Source organism: Drosophila ananassae (assembly GCF_017639315.1).
Source record: "Drosophila ananassae strain 14024-0371.13 chromosome 4 unlocalized genomic scaffold, ASM1763931v2 tig00000054, whole genome shotgun sequence".
Classification (NCBI taxonomy): Eukaryota; Metazoa; Arthropoda; class Insecta; order Diptera; family Drosophilidae; genus Drosophila; species Drosophila ananassae.
Genome location: NW_025319037.1, coordinates 4,709,317 through 4,726,376, shown reverse-complemented (window position 1 = coordinate 4,726,376; position 17,060 = coordinate 4,709,317). Strand labels below are relative to the sequence as shown.

Genomic DNA, 17,060 nt, shown 5'->3' with positions numbered 1-17,060 from the left:
TGCAGTTAAGCAGAAGCTTATATTATTATTATATATATCGGATCCTATATAGTTGTCCGATGAGAATTTCACCATCAAAAAAATTTCTAATAAAAATATTGGAAACAGCACCAAGCATTTTTCAAAATAGAAAGGTTGTGCCATTTCCGATCGTTCAGTTATATGGCAGGTATAGGATATAGTTGGCCGATTCTTATGAACATACGATTGATTGCCCAAAACGGAAACCGTAGACAGTCCCATCATTCTAGCTTCAAAAACAACAAAGTAAGCCAATTATCCTAATAAAATTTTGCAAATCGGATAAGATTTCCCAAAATGCAATCTGTACTAAGTCCCATCCATCTAACTTATAAAAAAAACAAAGTTATGGCATATCCTATCAATCATATAAAAAACATGTATTATATCTAAAATAAATGCGCAAAGATAAAAAATTAAAAAAAAACTGGAAATTATGTTTTTCCAGTTTTTCTAGTTAAACCAATTGTTGAATGTAACAATTTATTTTGGGTGTGCGATATAAAATAATAAATATTAGAAAAGTATTGGCGGAGTTGGTTTGCCATCAAGCAACGAAGTTCGAGATTAGCCGAATGGAGAGCGTTGTGGTTTCTAACACGGGAGGGCCTGAGTTCTAATCCTAGTTGAGTCAATGTGTTTATGTTTTACTTTTTAAGCCCTTTTTTATTGGATTTTATTTTTGAAATATTTGAAAATATCTTATGTACAAAATTTCATAAGGATGGGCCGACTATATCCTATAGCTGTCATAGAACGAGATTCCATTTTGGAATCCAAAATAATCTTATTGGCCAAATTTCAACTATATCCAATAGCCGCCATATAACTGAACGATCGGAAATGGCACAACTGCAAGGGTATATCAACTTCGGCTTCGCCCGAAGTTAGCTTTCCTTTCTTGTTTTTTCTGTGGGACCTCAAGATTGGTACCTCAACCGACCCGTTCGACATTTCTTTCAGAAGTTATTCAAGAAATTAGAGTTTTACAGCTTTTTCAAAAAGTTGTAGAACAATAATTGCTCATATGACAATAACAAAAATCTCCAATTTTATTCAGGATTACCAAGAAAAAAATACAGACAAACAGACACACTGGATTCGTTTTGAAAAAACTGTAAAAATCGAATTTCTTGAATAACTTCTGAAAGAAATGTCGGACCGGGTCGGTTGAAGTACCAATCTTGTGAGTCTTCTCATTAAGACATGAGAAACTGAAAAACAAAGCAGAATTACATCAAAAGTTGCCATCAAGCAACAAAGTTCGAGGTTAGCCGAGTGGAGAGCGTCGTGGTTCCTAACATGGAGGGCCTGGGTTCGAGTCCGAGTTGAGTCAATGTTTACATTTTACTTTTTAAGCCCTTTTTTATTTGGATTTTATTTTTAAATAAATAAACTAAAATCTGAAAAGATAGACTCCATATTTTTAGGGTATTGACCAAATATATGCAGACTCCAAAAAGCAAAGTTGGCAATCAAATACACACACATGTATAAGTAAATGCAAGCTTCACAGGAGGCTGTACAAAATGGGTAGCTGCACTTACAGGACTATATCTTGAGTTAACGGATTTTGCCAGATATGAGCGATATATCAAAAGTTGCGTCATCTCAAAAGCTATCTACACGTGCAATATAAAAAGGATCAGTCGAGCAAATTTTGAAAAATAATTTTTTTTCTTAAAAAAAAGTTTATTTTCAGTGTATTTTTTTTTTTTGTACTATATATAGACGTTTGGTCTCAAAGAAAGTGAAATTGATATTTAAAAAAACATTTCAACGGTGTAAAGCTCTTTTTAATATATTTCTTAATTATAAAGTTATGAATTTTTTCATTACCAAAGTTTTTTTAATTTTTTGACGTAAGCTTAAGGTAGGGTATTTCAAAAAGTTGTAGAACAATAGTTGCTCATATGATACTAACAAACATTTTCCAATTTTTTTCAGGATTTTTAAGAAAAAAATAGTGCAAACAGACAAACCGACAAACCGACGCAAACTGGGTTCATTTTGAAGAAGAAGAAAAAATCTAATTTCTCGAATAACTTCTGAATGAAATGTCGGATCGGGTCGATTGAGGTACCAATCGACGCGTATTTAGCTCTAGAATATAAAAATATTCTATCTGGGGACTGAAATGTGTCCACCAGCCCCACTTTAGTGATTAAAAATTTTTTTTTACTTTCACCCTAATTTCTCCCAAACCAACTAACTTTTGGAATATGTTTCGACAAAAATTATCTAATTGAAACAATACCTTTCGATTGGTATATCATTCATTTAGATCGGTTGCCTACAGCAAATTTTTAATTCTGCCGCTATATATAGAGTTTCCTCGCGCACGCCTAGGCATGCAGGTCGTCACCTCGTGGACTTCCGTCCACCGTGATTTTTAAGATAATTTTATTGGTTTTAATCAATTGAAATAATAGTAACATTAATATTTTTTCCTCTTTGCAGTTTTTGGTTCGAAACATTCGTTGCCGTCTGGCCCTAATCTATCGTTCTTTGGGGGGTGAGGATCAATGTAACACCCATTTTCGACTTGCACTCATAAATTTAACCTGCTCCACCTTTATGCTTCCCTGAACCAAAGTCCAGAACAAACATAGGTTCCATCACCCACAGTTTCGGCGGTTCACCTAAGAGAAGAAATTTATCAAATTTTACCACATATTGAATTATGTAGGGCATAGAATTGCGTTGACCATCATTGTATTTACTGCATATCATTTTTGAAATGTATTTGTATTAACAGAAATAAAAAACTTACATCTAGCAGTAATCTTCGGATCAATGATGTATATACCTTCTTTATTATGTACGGGAAAAATCATAGAAGCAAAAATTATATCCAGAAAATCGGAGATTTGAACTTTAGATGAGTAGTCCGAACATAATACCGTGAACGGATCGTGTTGGGCATAGTCCTTCTACTAGGAACGTTAAAATTTACGCGTGTTAGTAAATGCTGGCTGTTTTCATTTCCATAAATACGATGACACCCAGCATTGTTCTACGGTTTCTTAATAATGGTAAGATGATTAATAAAAGTCTACTATGACAAGAAGGGAAGTGAAGACTTGCATTCCAATTAAGTCCCCTAAGAGCGAAAGTCAGGAAGTTTTTTGTACAGATTCTATGTGATCTAGGTGTACTCTGTATTGAGAAATCCAGACACACGATCCATAGTCAAGAATCAGACGGATCAATGATGTATATACCTTTTTTTTTATGTACGGGTCATTAAATTCTTTTGACCACCTTTTAATAAAACCAAGCACACCCATAGCTTTATTAACCATGGTAGATATACGGTCGGGAAATTTAAGTTTCAAATCTAATAGGACACCCAGATCGCTACCCTGAGTTAATCGTTTTAAGGCGTTCCCATAGAGAAAGTATATAGCCTGGTGAGGACTAGATCGATAAAATGACATGAGTTTACATTTCGATCTATTATGCTTTGGGTTATTTGCTAAACACTAATTTTGAAATTTATCCCAATCGAATTGAAGCATAGACTGGGCACTCATATTTTCAAAAAGTCATGGCTATCTAAAACTGTTTCTTTGTTCAAAACGTATCTATTGCAGGTTCAGCTTGTTTAGTAAAGCTTCTTAGAAGTTGTAGATAGCCATGATTTTCCAATTTCAACTCCAATTTAATTGAAGAAAATATTGTTTAACCACCTATAATAAATTCAATGAAATTATTTTTCGTTTTTCCTTAAACCCAAAACTAAAACATAGTATGATCTACTGATTTTAATAAGAAAATAAAAATCTTCCATAGAAAAATGTTTGGAAAAAATCATAGAAGACCAAAAATTAATGTAGAAAATCGGAGATTTCGACTTTGGATGAGTATTCCAAAGATATGGTAACTGCTAGATACGATTTTTTAATTTTATTTGGTACACATACATTTCAAAAATGATATGTACTAGAAACAATGATGGTCATCGCCATTACACGGCCTACATAATTCAATATATGGTAAAATTTGATCGATTTCTTCTCTTAGGTGTACCGCGGAAACTGTGGGTGATAGAACCTATGTTTGTTCTGGACTTTGATTCAGGGGAGCTTAAAGGTTATGGAGCAGGTGAAATTATGCGTGGAGATTTTTTGCTGTTGGCCTGTGTAATTATTTCTTAACAAAAAAGTGCCTAGATACTCTCCAAATATAGCCATGTATCGTGTAAAAAAATGGAATAATTATATTCACTCAGAGATGAAAAAAAAAATCGCAAAAATCTGTTTTTTTCAGCCTCTGAAACCATCCTGCCCCCTTAAGAAACTTTCCCAAATAATTTGATAAATTAAGTTACTTCCATAATAAATTGTATTTTCAACGTCACAAGAACATGACGACTACTCATCATCAGGTGATCAATGAATGGAACTCGTGAACTGGCGCACGAGCAGATAAGTAAAAAGAATGGGTGTTAATAAAGGTTTTTTCTCAAAATAGAAAAAGGAAAAGGAAAAAAAATAAATATTAAAATATAAAAGTAAAAAAAAAAAAAGAAAAAATAAGTAAAAACAAGAAAGGAAAGCTAACTTCGGGCGGAGCCGATGTTTATATACCCTTGCAGTTGAGTCGCAGTCCGCTAGCTGGCGCCACGCATCTTATATTATTAGATATATAGCGGATCGTATATAGTTGGCCGATCCTTATGAAATTTGGCATATCGAATTATTTTGCCCAAAGAGGAATCCATTGAAACTCCCATACTTCTAACTTGAAAAACAACGAAGTTATGGCATTTCCGATCAATCAGTCATATGGCAGCTATAGGATATAGACGGCCGATCCCGGCCGATCCCGGCCGATCCGACTTATGTACTGCCTGCAACAGAAAGAAGGGTGTGTGCAAAGTTTCAACTCGATAGCTTTACAACTGAGAGACTAGTTTGCGTAGAAACAGACAGACAGACAGACAGACAGACAGACAGACAGACGGACAGACGGACAGACGGACAGACGGACATGCTCATATCGACTCAGGAGGTGATCCTGATCAAGAATATATATACTTTATAGGGTCGGAGATGTCTCCTTCACTGCGTTGCACACTTTTGACCAAAATTATAATACCCTCTGCAAGGGTATAAAAAGGTAGTTTGTGTTATGTTATAAAATAAAAAAAACAATTACACACAGCGGCGGTTTGCCACTGGCATATCCGTGAGTGTTAAAATATTGTTATATATAAAGAAATAAGAGAACCACCGTGAAGACATTCGCGAGTGGCAAGAAATATAAATCGAAAACAAAAATAAATGGTGTGTGGCAACCTACTGTAAACGCAAAGAGGTGAGGAATGCACCGAAAAAAAGCTGCCCAGTGGGTTGTGTGTGCAACCGTACCTGAGTAGGCCTAAAAAGCAAAACGGAACATACGGACGCCCAGTGCCAAAAAAAATAAAAAAAAAACATAAAAAACCAAACTCCCAAAATACACAACACTAAAAAACTAAAAGTACGCAACACAGAAAAAATTAAAAATGTGCAACGCAGGAAAGATTAAAAGTATGCAACAGAAAGAAGTAAAAGAATATAACAAAATATACAACAAAATAAGATCCGTAACTCACGTTTACTTTACACCATACTATAATTAAATAATAATACATTCTGTTATTCTTCATAATTAAAATTTCATTTTTTTTATCTATTATCAGAAGAATTTAAATAAGACGAACACGAACACGATCCATACACCTATACCTTGTAAATGGTGAGTAAAGCGCTATCTCCCTTTTCCCTCAAGTCAAACTAAATAAAGATTGAAAATTCTTTTTGCTTTAACCATAATAACTAAAATTACGAATACTGAATTATATCACAAAAGTTTAAAAGAATTGAATTACCCTATTTTTATACAATTTATACGTCAATCTCTTGCGGCCCCTTGGGACTGATTTCATAAGTTTTCGAATAAAATTTGTTTTCCCTCTCTCCCCTCTTGCAATGGAAGAAATCAAATCCATCTTACAAAAATCCGACGAAAGCCTTAAGACCCTATTACACCAGGTAATAGGTGTTAAAGAGGATATTAAGAAAGTCGGGGCGAGGGTAGCAACGCTAGAAGAGGATCATGAAACACGTAACCCTACGGTAGCCCAACCTCTTTCCTTTGGTTCGCGCGCGCACTGAATACGAGCTTAAAGAAACTTCTACTCTGCCAGATTATGTGAAGGAATTCCAGACTTTTGAGGGGGAGCCCGGGAAATATGTATCCTGTGTTAAAAGGGCGCAAGCCATTGTTAAAGATTATGACATTATTATAGGCGAGCCTTTGTATAGGTCTATCATTCTTTAAATTAGGCAAAAAAAAAAGAGGTGACGCCGATTTGGCGCTATGCTCTTATAATGTAGAAGATGATAATTGGCCGGAAATTAAACGGGTTCTCTCACTTCACTATGCCGACAAGCGAGACATCCGAACCCACGAACACCAAATAAGCCAATTGACACAAACGAATAAAATCCTGGAACAATTTTATAACGAGGTCAATAATCACTTTTCCTTGATCCGGAATAAACTAAAACAATCAGATCATGCCCCTAACATGGCCAGCGCCCTAATTGAAATGTATAGAGACAAGGCGTTGGATGTTTTTGTAAGGGGGCTCAACGGCGATGCCTCTAAGTTACTGATTATCCGGGGCCCGAAAAATTTGCCTGAGGCATATTCGTTTTGCTTAGAGTTGCAGAACGTATCAGTCAGGGAAAATGTACGTACGGAACACACGAATATGTTCACCCCATTTCTTCAACCCCGTTACCCAACAAGCGTATCACGCTATGCGTCCTCAATAACATCCCCACGATATTCGTCTTCGTTCCAATCACCGATAAGGACACCGGCGGCCATGAACTTTAACGATAACTCATCCGGTAACTCGCAAGGTTTCAATAGATTCCAAGGACTACGACCAGCCATTAGTCTGGCCAGTCTTATCAGTCCGGCTTTGGCGTACGCCGTGGAAACGACTCTGATGATAGGTCCCTAAATACCTCGCCTGGTCTAGTGTGGTGGCAATGCCTGAAAACGACACGCAAGATTCTGCTTGTCAGACTGCTTACGAAGACGAAGCAGTGAGCGCCCACGACACGCGCTTCGAGTATGATGTCCCATACCGTAAGGCCGATAATGAGAACGCTAACGAAGAAGAAATTTTATGACGGATACGAAGAATGGCAGCAAGTTAACGTTTCTTATCGACACCGGCGAGAATAAGAACTTTGTTAGCCAAAAACACTGCGCCGGTTCCAGCCCCTTACCTACTCCCTTTTACGTTCAATCTGCTGCAGGCAATATTAAAATCACGCGTTGCTTAGTAGGACGATTCTTTGAGCCCATCGGTAATAACTCGATTACAACCTTCTATGTCCTCCCCGGCCTGAATTCCTTCGCTGGTATCATTGGTAACGATACTCTTAGGGAAGCGAAAGCCCTAATTGATCGAAAAACGACCTTCTATTAATACCCCCTGGTGTTAAACTACCCCTCCTGGCAAGATATTCCCCCAATGTCTATGCCCTGATTGATGGCGATCATGATGACGACACCAAACAAGCGCTAGACTCAAGGAATACGCATCAATTTTTGAACCACTTTCGTCAGGGGAATCGGTGAATACAACTGTTGAGGCCGAATACGTACTAGCATCAAGACACCATTTTCACTCAAAGTTACCCATACCCCACGAACATGAGGGGAGAAGTTGAAAGGCAAGTAACTCCTAGACGGAGGAAAAATAAGACCATCTGTCAGCCCATATAACTCTCCGCTTTGGATTCTCCCAAAAAAACCTAAACCAAAAGGTGAAAAACAGTATCGCATGGTCATTGACTTCAAACGCTTAAATGCGGTTACGATATCCGATACATATCCTATACCAGATATAAACTCTACTCTGGCTAGCCTTGGGAAAGCCAAATATTTCACAACGATTAATCTAACGACTGGCCTCCACCAAATTCACATGAAGGAAAAAGACATTCCTAAGACTGCTTCCTCCACCCTCAATGGGAAATACGAATTCCTTCGTCTCCCATTTGGCCTAAAAAACGCCTTGACAATCTTCCAGCGGATGCAAAAAAACACCTTTCCTCTCCACACAAGACGAATTCTTAGGCTACATTGTCACGCATTACGGTACGGCAGGACGGCATTAAAGCAAACGCCGACAAGGTGAAAGCAATAAGTGATATGATGCCTAATGTATACTAGGCCTAATATGAAAGAACTGAAAAGTTTTTTTGGAATGACCTCATATTATAGGAAACTCCATTCAATGACAAACAAAAAACCCGTTGACTTATTTTTAAACAGCGAATCACGCATCAATTATCAGGGATTATCGAGCTTCAAAGAAAAATCGCTTGAAGATGTTAGAGGCCTAATCGAGCAAAACCAGGCTATGGCCAATTTAGGACATAATACACATAGGATGGAACCTAAACAGTACGAGTCGGGGGATAAAGTTTTAGTCGCTAATAAACAAATCAAAACCTAGGAAAAACGGTAAAAACTAGGTCAGGAAAAATTTTACATAAATCAGACTTGAGATATTGAGAAAAAAGAATAAAAAAAGCGCTTTATGAACCTCTCTATTTAACACGCACACAAAAAGCAACTCTTATTTAACACACACAAAAAACACTAAAACATAAAACACAAATAATATAAGCACGAATAGTATATTCACAAGTCATTCTTTTCTGGTCGATCACGATGCTTACAAATCTCACACGCACCGGCCTCACATCAGCCGCGAGTATATTTAAGTACGACGCGCCCGTCGTTCCCCTGCAGCAAGAAGCAGTATGGCGGATCATTGGTGTATTCAAATTGGTACAAGTCATCAACTTGTCTAGGATGATGCAGCCAATAGACGACACTAGCCGAGATGCAACCCTAACGGATCACCGCGTTAGCGCAAAAACAAGGCACTACCTGGAGCAAGCAGCGAAGGGAATAAATAGAGTGATGAGGCCATCATCTCGCAGAGCTCGAGCATTAAACTAGCTAGGTTCAGCCTGGAAATGGATAGCAGGATCACCAGACGCGGAGGACTGGAAGGCGATACTAAACTCGGAAAGGATGCTCGCCGTGAATCAGCCATGAATCAATTCAACAATTGTACAATGTGGTAGCGAGAGTCAATGCAATAGACGGCGACCTTCATGCGGTTACGGCAACACTACACAAGTCCATCATCCTGGCTGACCAGGTAGCGGATGTCACAAGGGCATGTCAACTTGCCAAAACTGGAGTGGCATATACAAACCTTCTGGATCACGAAGAAATCGAAACGATACTCGCAGAAGTTAACGACCTCCCGTATAAAAGCGCTGAGGAGGCAGTAGAATTTTCCCGGCCAACAGTACTTTCTAACGGCACGGCACTACTGTACATCTTAGCCCTGCCCAAGGTATCTAATAAGAGATATGAACTCGTAAATCTGTATCCAACGGTATCAGGCGGGAAGCAAATAGTTCTCGAACAACAGAAGCTCGCACTAAACTACGAATAGACGTATGCAGTAGTGGGCAGCTGTTCCTCCATTGGACACATCACAGTCTGCCCCGAAATGGATTTGACGAGACTAGAGCAAAAATAATGCATCCCTCGGCTTCTGAAGAGCGGCCATGCATCCTGCTCATACCTTCGGAGTATTGAAAAGGTCGTGCAGTTAGTCAAGGATGGGACAATATTCCTCTCCAACTCAATAACAACATCCGAAAGAGATTACCAACTGGAAAGAAAATTTATTGTCCAGTTTAAATTTATTGTCCCTGTCCGACTACGCCTCGAACTCTAGACCCCAGACTCTTAACCCAAAATCCACAGCATAAGCAATACTCAATAATTGTGGGTTCAACTACGCCGGATATGTCGCAAGAGTTTAACTATGTTACGCTGACGAGAATGTTGCAAGAAAGCAGACACTGCACCCGGAGTGTTACGCTGACTCTAGACACCGGAAAGCTGACTCCACACACGCTGACACCACACACGGAGTTGGAGTGCGAGATCCGGCAATATTGAACTAACGACCGGAGGCCGAAAACTCAGTGCAGTCAGTGTATTTTAGTGACCACCAAAGCGTCAAGCTGATACTTCTCTAGAATTCCTACGAATACTTCCCCATCACGAATTGTTATAATAAACAACTTTTCCATTTTTTCAATTAAGAAACTTTCCCAAATAAATTGTTAAATTAAGTTACTTCCATAATAAATTGTATTTTCAACGTCACAAGAACATGACGACTACTCATCATCAGGTGATCAATGGATGGACACCTTAATTTATATAATACAAGAAACTACATCGTAGTCCTTCAGGGATGTGTTTTATACATGCAATAACCGAAGGTGTTACTGCTTTTGAAGCAGCAACAAGTGCGATCATTTCTGAAACAACTGACTTAATAAGCTTTATGTCGGTTTCACTGGTGTCTGTAAAAACTGCCACAGGGGCTTGAGTTCGACCTTGGGCCACCGTTATAGAAGCACCGACAATCGAAACTTGTCCAGCACCACGCTGAATTCCAGTTGAACTGGTATTTGAGCCGCCCAAGGAAGATTGTGCCTTGTGCCTGCAGGGAAGAAATAATATTCATTAGAAAATTTTTAATTATGATGGGTCCTATAATCCTTTATTTTGTGCTTTATACCGTATAAAAATACCAATAATATTTGAACATGACATACATGATCATAATGATAATAATATGATCATAATAGGAACATTTTAAAACTTTACAATTTAAAGCAGTTTTTATCAACACCAAGCGTTTAATATTCTTTTTTTTGGTACTTTTAAATGTCAATCTGTAGCTACTCCATAAAAATAAATAATTAAGGAAATCCACCGTGTATCAGATATTTAACAGAATTCAAAGCCAACAATATATTTAGATAATAGTTACAGAATTATTTTCTTTCAAATACAATGATTTTGTTTTAAATTATTGGTATTTGACTATAAAAATGTAGTGTAGAATAACTACAGTCTATATATACAATAAAATAATGCTTTTGTTTTTTTTTTATAACTCTAAACTCTTATTCTAGATAAGAATAAGCCTTATTCTAAGACTTCATAAAATCAGCAAAAATATTCGAGCCATGGCCAAATTCATGAAAATATTTTATAATTTTATTGCAAATATAGTAAAACAAAACATCATCAGGAAACTTGTAGATGGCTACAAAATACACAAAAAATATATTGTTTTTTTGTATCATGTATGTATGTATGTAGGAGGTATATGTAAATCTTACCATCCACCTACAAAGACCAACTTAACCAACTAGAAAATTAGAAAGAAAAGTCCCATTTATGCGCTGAAAATATAATATAATATCATGGGGCAAACTTTTGCTAGGGATTTGAAACTAGGCCTCATACCTTGTCTGATAAAATGGAAAAATATCTAATGGATTAATCCATGTAGCTTATCCATGTTCAATTTCACATTCAAATCAATTTAACTGATTTAAGTTAGAAGCTTGGGACTTTCCACACATGTTATATTTAGCCAATATCGTATCTACATCTTATCTTATCCATATGTCTTATTTATTATTTTTCCTATTATTTGCTATTTTTATACCCTTGCAGAGGGTATTATAATTTTGGTCAAAAGTGTGCAACGCAGTGAGGAACGTATATAGGGAAGTATATATATTCTTGATCAGGATCACTTCCTGAGTCGATATAAGCATGTCCGTCTGTCTTTCGGTTTCTACTCAAACTAGTCTCTCAGTTTTGGAGCTATCGAGTTGAAATTTTGCACACATCCTCCTTTTCCTTGCAGGTAGTATAAGTCGGAAACCCGTGATCGGTCGACTATATCCTATAGGTGCGATATATCTGATTGATCGGAAATGCCATAACTTTGGTGTTTTTTAAGTTAGAGGAATGGGACTTCCCACACATTTTATATTTGACCAAAATATCTTATGTGCAAAATTTCATAAGCATCGGCCGACTATATCCTGTAGCTGTCATAGAACGAGCGGAATTGGCATAATTTTTGTCTTTTTTAAGTAAGAAAGATGGGTGTCGGGTCAAGCAGCCGCCGGAAAGAAGTTTGGCCGGCAATAATTTATTGAGTTCGTGACGTCACTTTCTTTTATATTTATGTTCGCATCGCCCGCTCACGTGCATTCGATCGGCCACCTGCATCTGCCGTCATGCACTAGCGTTTTTCTCGCTCTCTCTCGGGCTCTCTCGATCGCTCCGCAGCATCAAGCGTTGAGCCGCGCTCCCGTTTTGTATTCTAATTCGGTCTTTACCCCCTCGAAGTCACATCTATACATATATTTTTTGTATAAACCCAAACATTTCAAATAAATTGTATGAAATTGAACTGTGCTTGTTTTTACAATACCAAGATTTAGAACATTGAATATAGCTCCCGAAAACGCTTGGTAACTGAACATTTGGTGACCCCGACGTGATTGTGCATAAGAAAATAAGTTGTTAAATTATTTTCAAACAAATTAAAACAAATAAAAAACATTATTCGGTTTGTGATTTGTGCGCGAAATATTAGCATCTGTTGACATACATACATACGCAGTTTGCAGATTGCTACCCCATTATATAGAAGTGGCACAGTGGGCCGTGAGCTGACAAAATAAAATAAATCCGTTTTTCGATTGCGCCTCTTCGGGAAGGAAAGTATTCCTGAGCCAAAGTGCAGCTGTCCTTTTTGAGGATCTTCAAAGATTGTTGTCCTCCTTGAAATCAGTGGAGACATTTCCGGAGGCGATGTTAACGGAGGGAATCGTTGCGGATTTCAAGAGCACACATAAGGAGCTGTCCGAGATGGATGTAGCAGAACTTAGGAGCGAGCTGCGCGTCAACTTCAACGATGCGGCGAGGGAGGCACGCTTCATCCTGGATCAGGAGATTATGAGGCGCTCCAGTTTGTTGCCGGCGAGTTCGACTCTGATCAACGCATCTTCTGCCACCAATTTCGATTCATCGTTTGGTGTCCATCTCCAGTTTTCTAGAGCAGAGATGCCGGACTTTGGAGAGCATGGATTTGCCGACGACATCGTATGCACCAAACCTTGCGGTAGGCCGGCGTAGATCCTTTCATCCAGGTAACTCTGCATTTGGATTACCAACTCGTCCGCATGCATGATATGTGATGGCCATTCTCACATAATAAACTCCTGGATCGTTTAGCCGAAGTTAGGCGATTGGATTTATGCCGGAAGTGCCTTGGAGCTGGGCACCTATCTCGGCATTGCAATTCGTCAAGCTGCCGTGCTTGTGGACGCAGGCATCATAGCTTGATGCATTTTGGTGGAAATTCGCCAGCTCAAGGCCAACACTCCTCTCCCGAGGTTTCTGCATCTAGCGACGCTGTTTCTCGGTCAGCGTCCGCTCCCGTCAATTCTCTTGTAGCCAAGGATCGTTTTAGCGATGTGGGGCTGCTAGCCACTGCCAATATTTTGGTCAGGAACCGCTCCGGAGTTCTATTGCCCTGCCGAGCACTGCTCGATTCTGGTTCGCAGGTCCATCTAGTCACCTCAAGGCTGGCGAACCAGCTGCAGCTGCGGAAGATAAGGTCTCCGGTTTCTGTATCCGGCATAGGTGACGCAGGGTTTTCCACTGATGGGTTTTCTGTGCAAGTCAGGTTGCAATCCCAATGCTCTGACTACTCGGCGCAAGTAACTGCGATCGTAGCCTCCAACATCACTGACCTTCAGCCCAATTTTGCATTAGACGTCAGCTTTTGGAAAATTCTTGCCAACGTAAAGCTAGCAGATCCTCATTTTCACCAGCCGCAGCGAGTTGATTTGCTAATTGGAGCTGGATTATTTTACGAGCTGCTTTGTGTCGGGCAAATTCATTTGTCTCCTGGTTTGCCCTCAATCCAAAAAACTCGGCTCGGTTGGGTTGTTTGTGGAGGCTGAGGTCCTGACAATGGCAAGGTTCTCATGGCTGCTGAGCGGTCCGGACTGATCTGCCCAAAGGGGCCTTTAGATGAGCGGCTCGATCAACTTCTTCGACAGTTCTGGGAAGTGGAAACCTGCACCGATCCGATTGTGAAGGCGTCAAAGGAAGAACTGGATTGCGAGAGTCACTTTGTTAAAAACTTCGTGCGGTTAGAAGGTGGGGCCTATACAGTCAGGTTACCAATTAAACACAACTCCGGTTGTGCCTATACAGTGCCTATACAGGGGTGATACGTACTCACAGGCTCTACGTTGCTTCCAGTCGTTGGAGAGGAAACTGTCTCATCAGCCCGAACTGCTCACTCAGTATTCGGCATTCATAAAGGAGTATCTTAACCTAGGTCATATGTCCCTGGTTCCGCCGGAGTTGCATCGAGATTGCAAATATTTTCTGCCACATCACTGTGTGCTAAAGAAGGTCAGCACCACGATGAAACTTAGAGTCGTGTTCGACGGTTCCGCTGTTACCACCTCCGGTTATTCTTTGAATGACATATTAATGGTTGGGCCGGTCATCCAACCTAAGCTTTTTCACATCCTGCTGAGGTTTCGTTCGAATCCGGTAGCGCTGACTGGCGACATTTGTAAGATGTACCGTTGTGTGAGGATGGCGTCGTTTGACAGCTTCTTGCAGTGCATTCTGTGGCGAGATTCCCCTCTGGAGGAGCTACAAACATATAAATTGGACAGTGTTACATATGGAACAAAGTCTGCGTCCTATCTATCCGTGCGAGCGACGCACCAATTGGCTATGGACGAGGTGGAAGACTTTCCAGTGGGATCCGAAATCTTGCTTTGAGATTTTTACGTTGATGATCTCATTTCTGGTGGCAGCTCCAAGGAGGAAGTTGTTGGCATTTTAGGGCAGATTTCAGCGCTTTTGTCCAAGGGCGAATTTCACCTGCGGAAATGGTGCTCCAATATCCCTAGCTTGTTGGACGGCGTGCCTAAAGAGGATCGGGAGTCTTACGATCCGCTAGGCCTTGTTGGTCCAGTAGTTACTAAAGCAAAAATATTCTTGCAGAAGCTGTGCCGAGAGCATCTTTCTTGGGATGAGTTTGCCTCAGGGTTTTTACACCGAGTGGCAAGAGATCTGCCGGAGCTTCAGTCACACCCAACGTGCAGAATTTCCTCTCCTGGCACTTACGTCTGGAGCACTTGTGGAGATTCATGGATTTTGTGACGCCAGCATTGAAGCCTACGGAGCATGTGTCTACATAATTTCCAGGTCGCCAGGGGCTGAGAGCCGCCTTCTATGTGCGAACTCTCGAGTATCGCCTCTTAAGACGTTAACTGTGCCGAAGTTGGAGCTGGCTGGAGCTGAGTTGTTGGCGAGAATGATGGCAGAGGTTCATAGTCTAGGCGCTTACAGAGGAAAGTATTTTTGTTGGTGCGACTCTTCAACCGTGTTATCGTGGATTCGAGAGGAGCCTGCCAGGTTTAATGTTTTTGTCGCTAAACGCGTGTCAACCTTCCAAAAAAAAATTCCATGGAGTGGCGATATGTGCCTACGTTGGAAAATCCAGCAGATATCTTGTCTCGTGGAGCCCTTCCTACTGAGTTGATCGGATCCAGACTATGGTGTCAGGGTCCGCCCTATCTGTTAAAGACACAGGAGCACTGGCCTGTGACGGTAGTAGTCGAGAAGACAGCGTTAGAGCTTCGCCCTTCAGTTTTATTGGTGAAGTCGCCATATACAGACATCGTGGCGACAAGTATGTTAACTCCTTTCCAGCTATTCATCGAGTTTTTGCTTACGTCTATAAGTTTGGCAGACGGGTCCGGCATAAAGGAATTACCGTTCATGATCTCAAGGCTCGCATGCTTTTGTGGGCAGTTCAGCGCGCTCATTTGGGTGATGAAATAAGGACGTTGCAGAAGGGAATGGTTGCCTCCTCCAGTTCGCTGGCTTCGTTATCCCCCTTTTTGGATCAATTTGGATTGCTTCGAGTAGACGGGCGTCTCAAGAATTCATCCTTGGATTACGATGGTCGTCACCCAGTAATTTTGCCCAGGAGCCATCCGGTAACGCAAAGCATAATCCTAAGCTTTCATGAGCGTAACCTGCACGCTGGACCTCGATCGTTATTGGCGACGATACGATCTCAGTATTGGCCGATTGGGGGGAGAAAAGTTGTGCTCAAGGCGACAAATAAATGTGTGAGATGCTTTCGGATGAAACCTCGTTTGTTGGAGCATGTAATGGGCGATCTTCCGAAGGAGAGAGTGGAAGGTTATCAAGTCTTCGATGTAACCGGCATCGATTTTTGCGGTCCTTTCTTCTATAAGTCGGAGGTTCGCAACAAGGCTCCCATAAAATGTTACATTAGTGTCTTCATTTGTTTCACGACAAAGGCCGTCCATTTAGAGCTGGTGAGGGATCAGTCCACCGCCGCCTTTCTGCATGCACTGAGGAGATTTATTTCTATCAGGAAGAAGCCGCGACAGATCTGGTCCGACAATCATATCATTTTCTGCACGGAGGGCCTCCTTCTAGTTTCAGTGAGCCAGACCTGACGAAACTCAACATAAATCGGCTAGATGCTTGGCAACGCGTCGTCTTTCTTCAGCAGTGTTTCTGGTCCAGATGGAAGGAAGAGTATTTAACCCTGTTGCAGCAACGGTCCAAATGGCGCATCCCTGGTCAAGGCATAGCAGTAAATGACATCGTGCTGGTGAAGGACGAAAACTTGCCTCCAAAGAAGTGGCCCCTGGCGAGGGTGTCGGAAATGGTCGTCGGAGATGACGGAGTGTGTCGGGTGGCGCTGCTGAGGACGGGCAGTCAACAAATTGTGTCTGCTGCCCCTTCATGATGCTGTTGAAAGCCCATCTTCCAACGGGGGGAGTATGTCGGGTCAAGCAGCCGCCGGAAAGAAGTTTGGCCGGCAATAATTTATTGAGTTCGTGACGTCACTCTCTTTTGTACTTATGTTCGCATCGCCCGCTCTCGTGCATTCGATCGGCCACCTGCATCTGCCGTCCTGCACTAGCGTTTGTCTCGCTCTCTCCCGGGCTCTCTCGATCGCTCCGCAGCAT

The 17,060-nt window shown here is 40.6% G+C and overlaps 2 protein-coding genes across 2 annotated transcripts; both read left to right on the top strand.

The window, feature by feature from the left end:
- Positions 1–14,006: 14,006 nt before the first annotated feature.
- On the top strand, positions 14,007–14,823 carry LOC123257731. Its single transcript, XM_044717658.1, has 2 exons — positions 14,007–14,173; positions 14,250–14,823. The coding sequence occupies exons 1-2, from the start codon at positions 14,007–14,009 to the stop codon at positions 14,821–14,823; spliced, it is 741 nt and encodes a 246-aa protein (XP_044573593.1).
- Positions 14,824–15,602: 779 nt separating this feature from the next.
- Positions 15,603–16,541, top strand: LOC123257730. The gene has a single exon (XM_044717657.1). The coding sequence runs from the start codon at positions 15,603–15,605 to the stop codon at positions 16,539–16,541; it is 939 nt and encodes a 312-aa protein (XP_044573592.1).
- Positions 16,542–17,060: the final 519 nt, after the last annotated feature.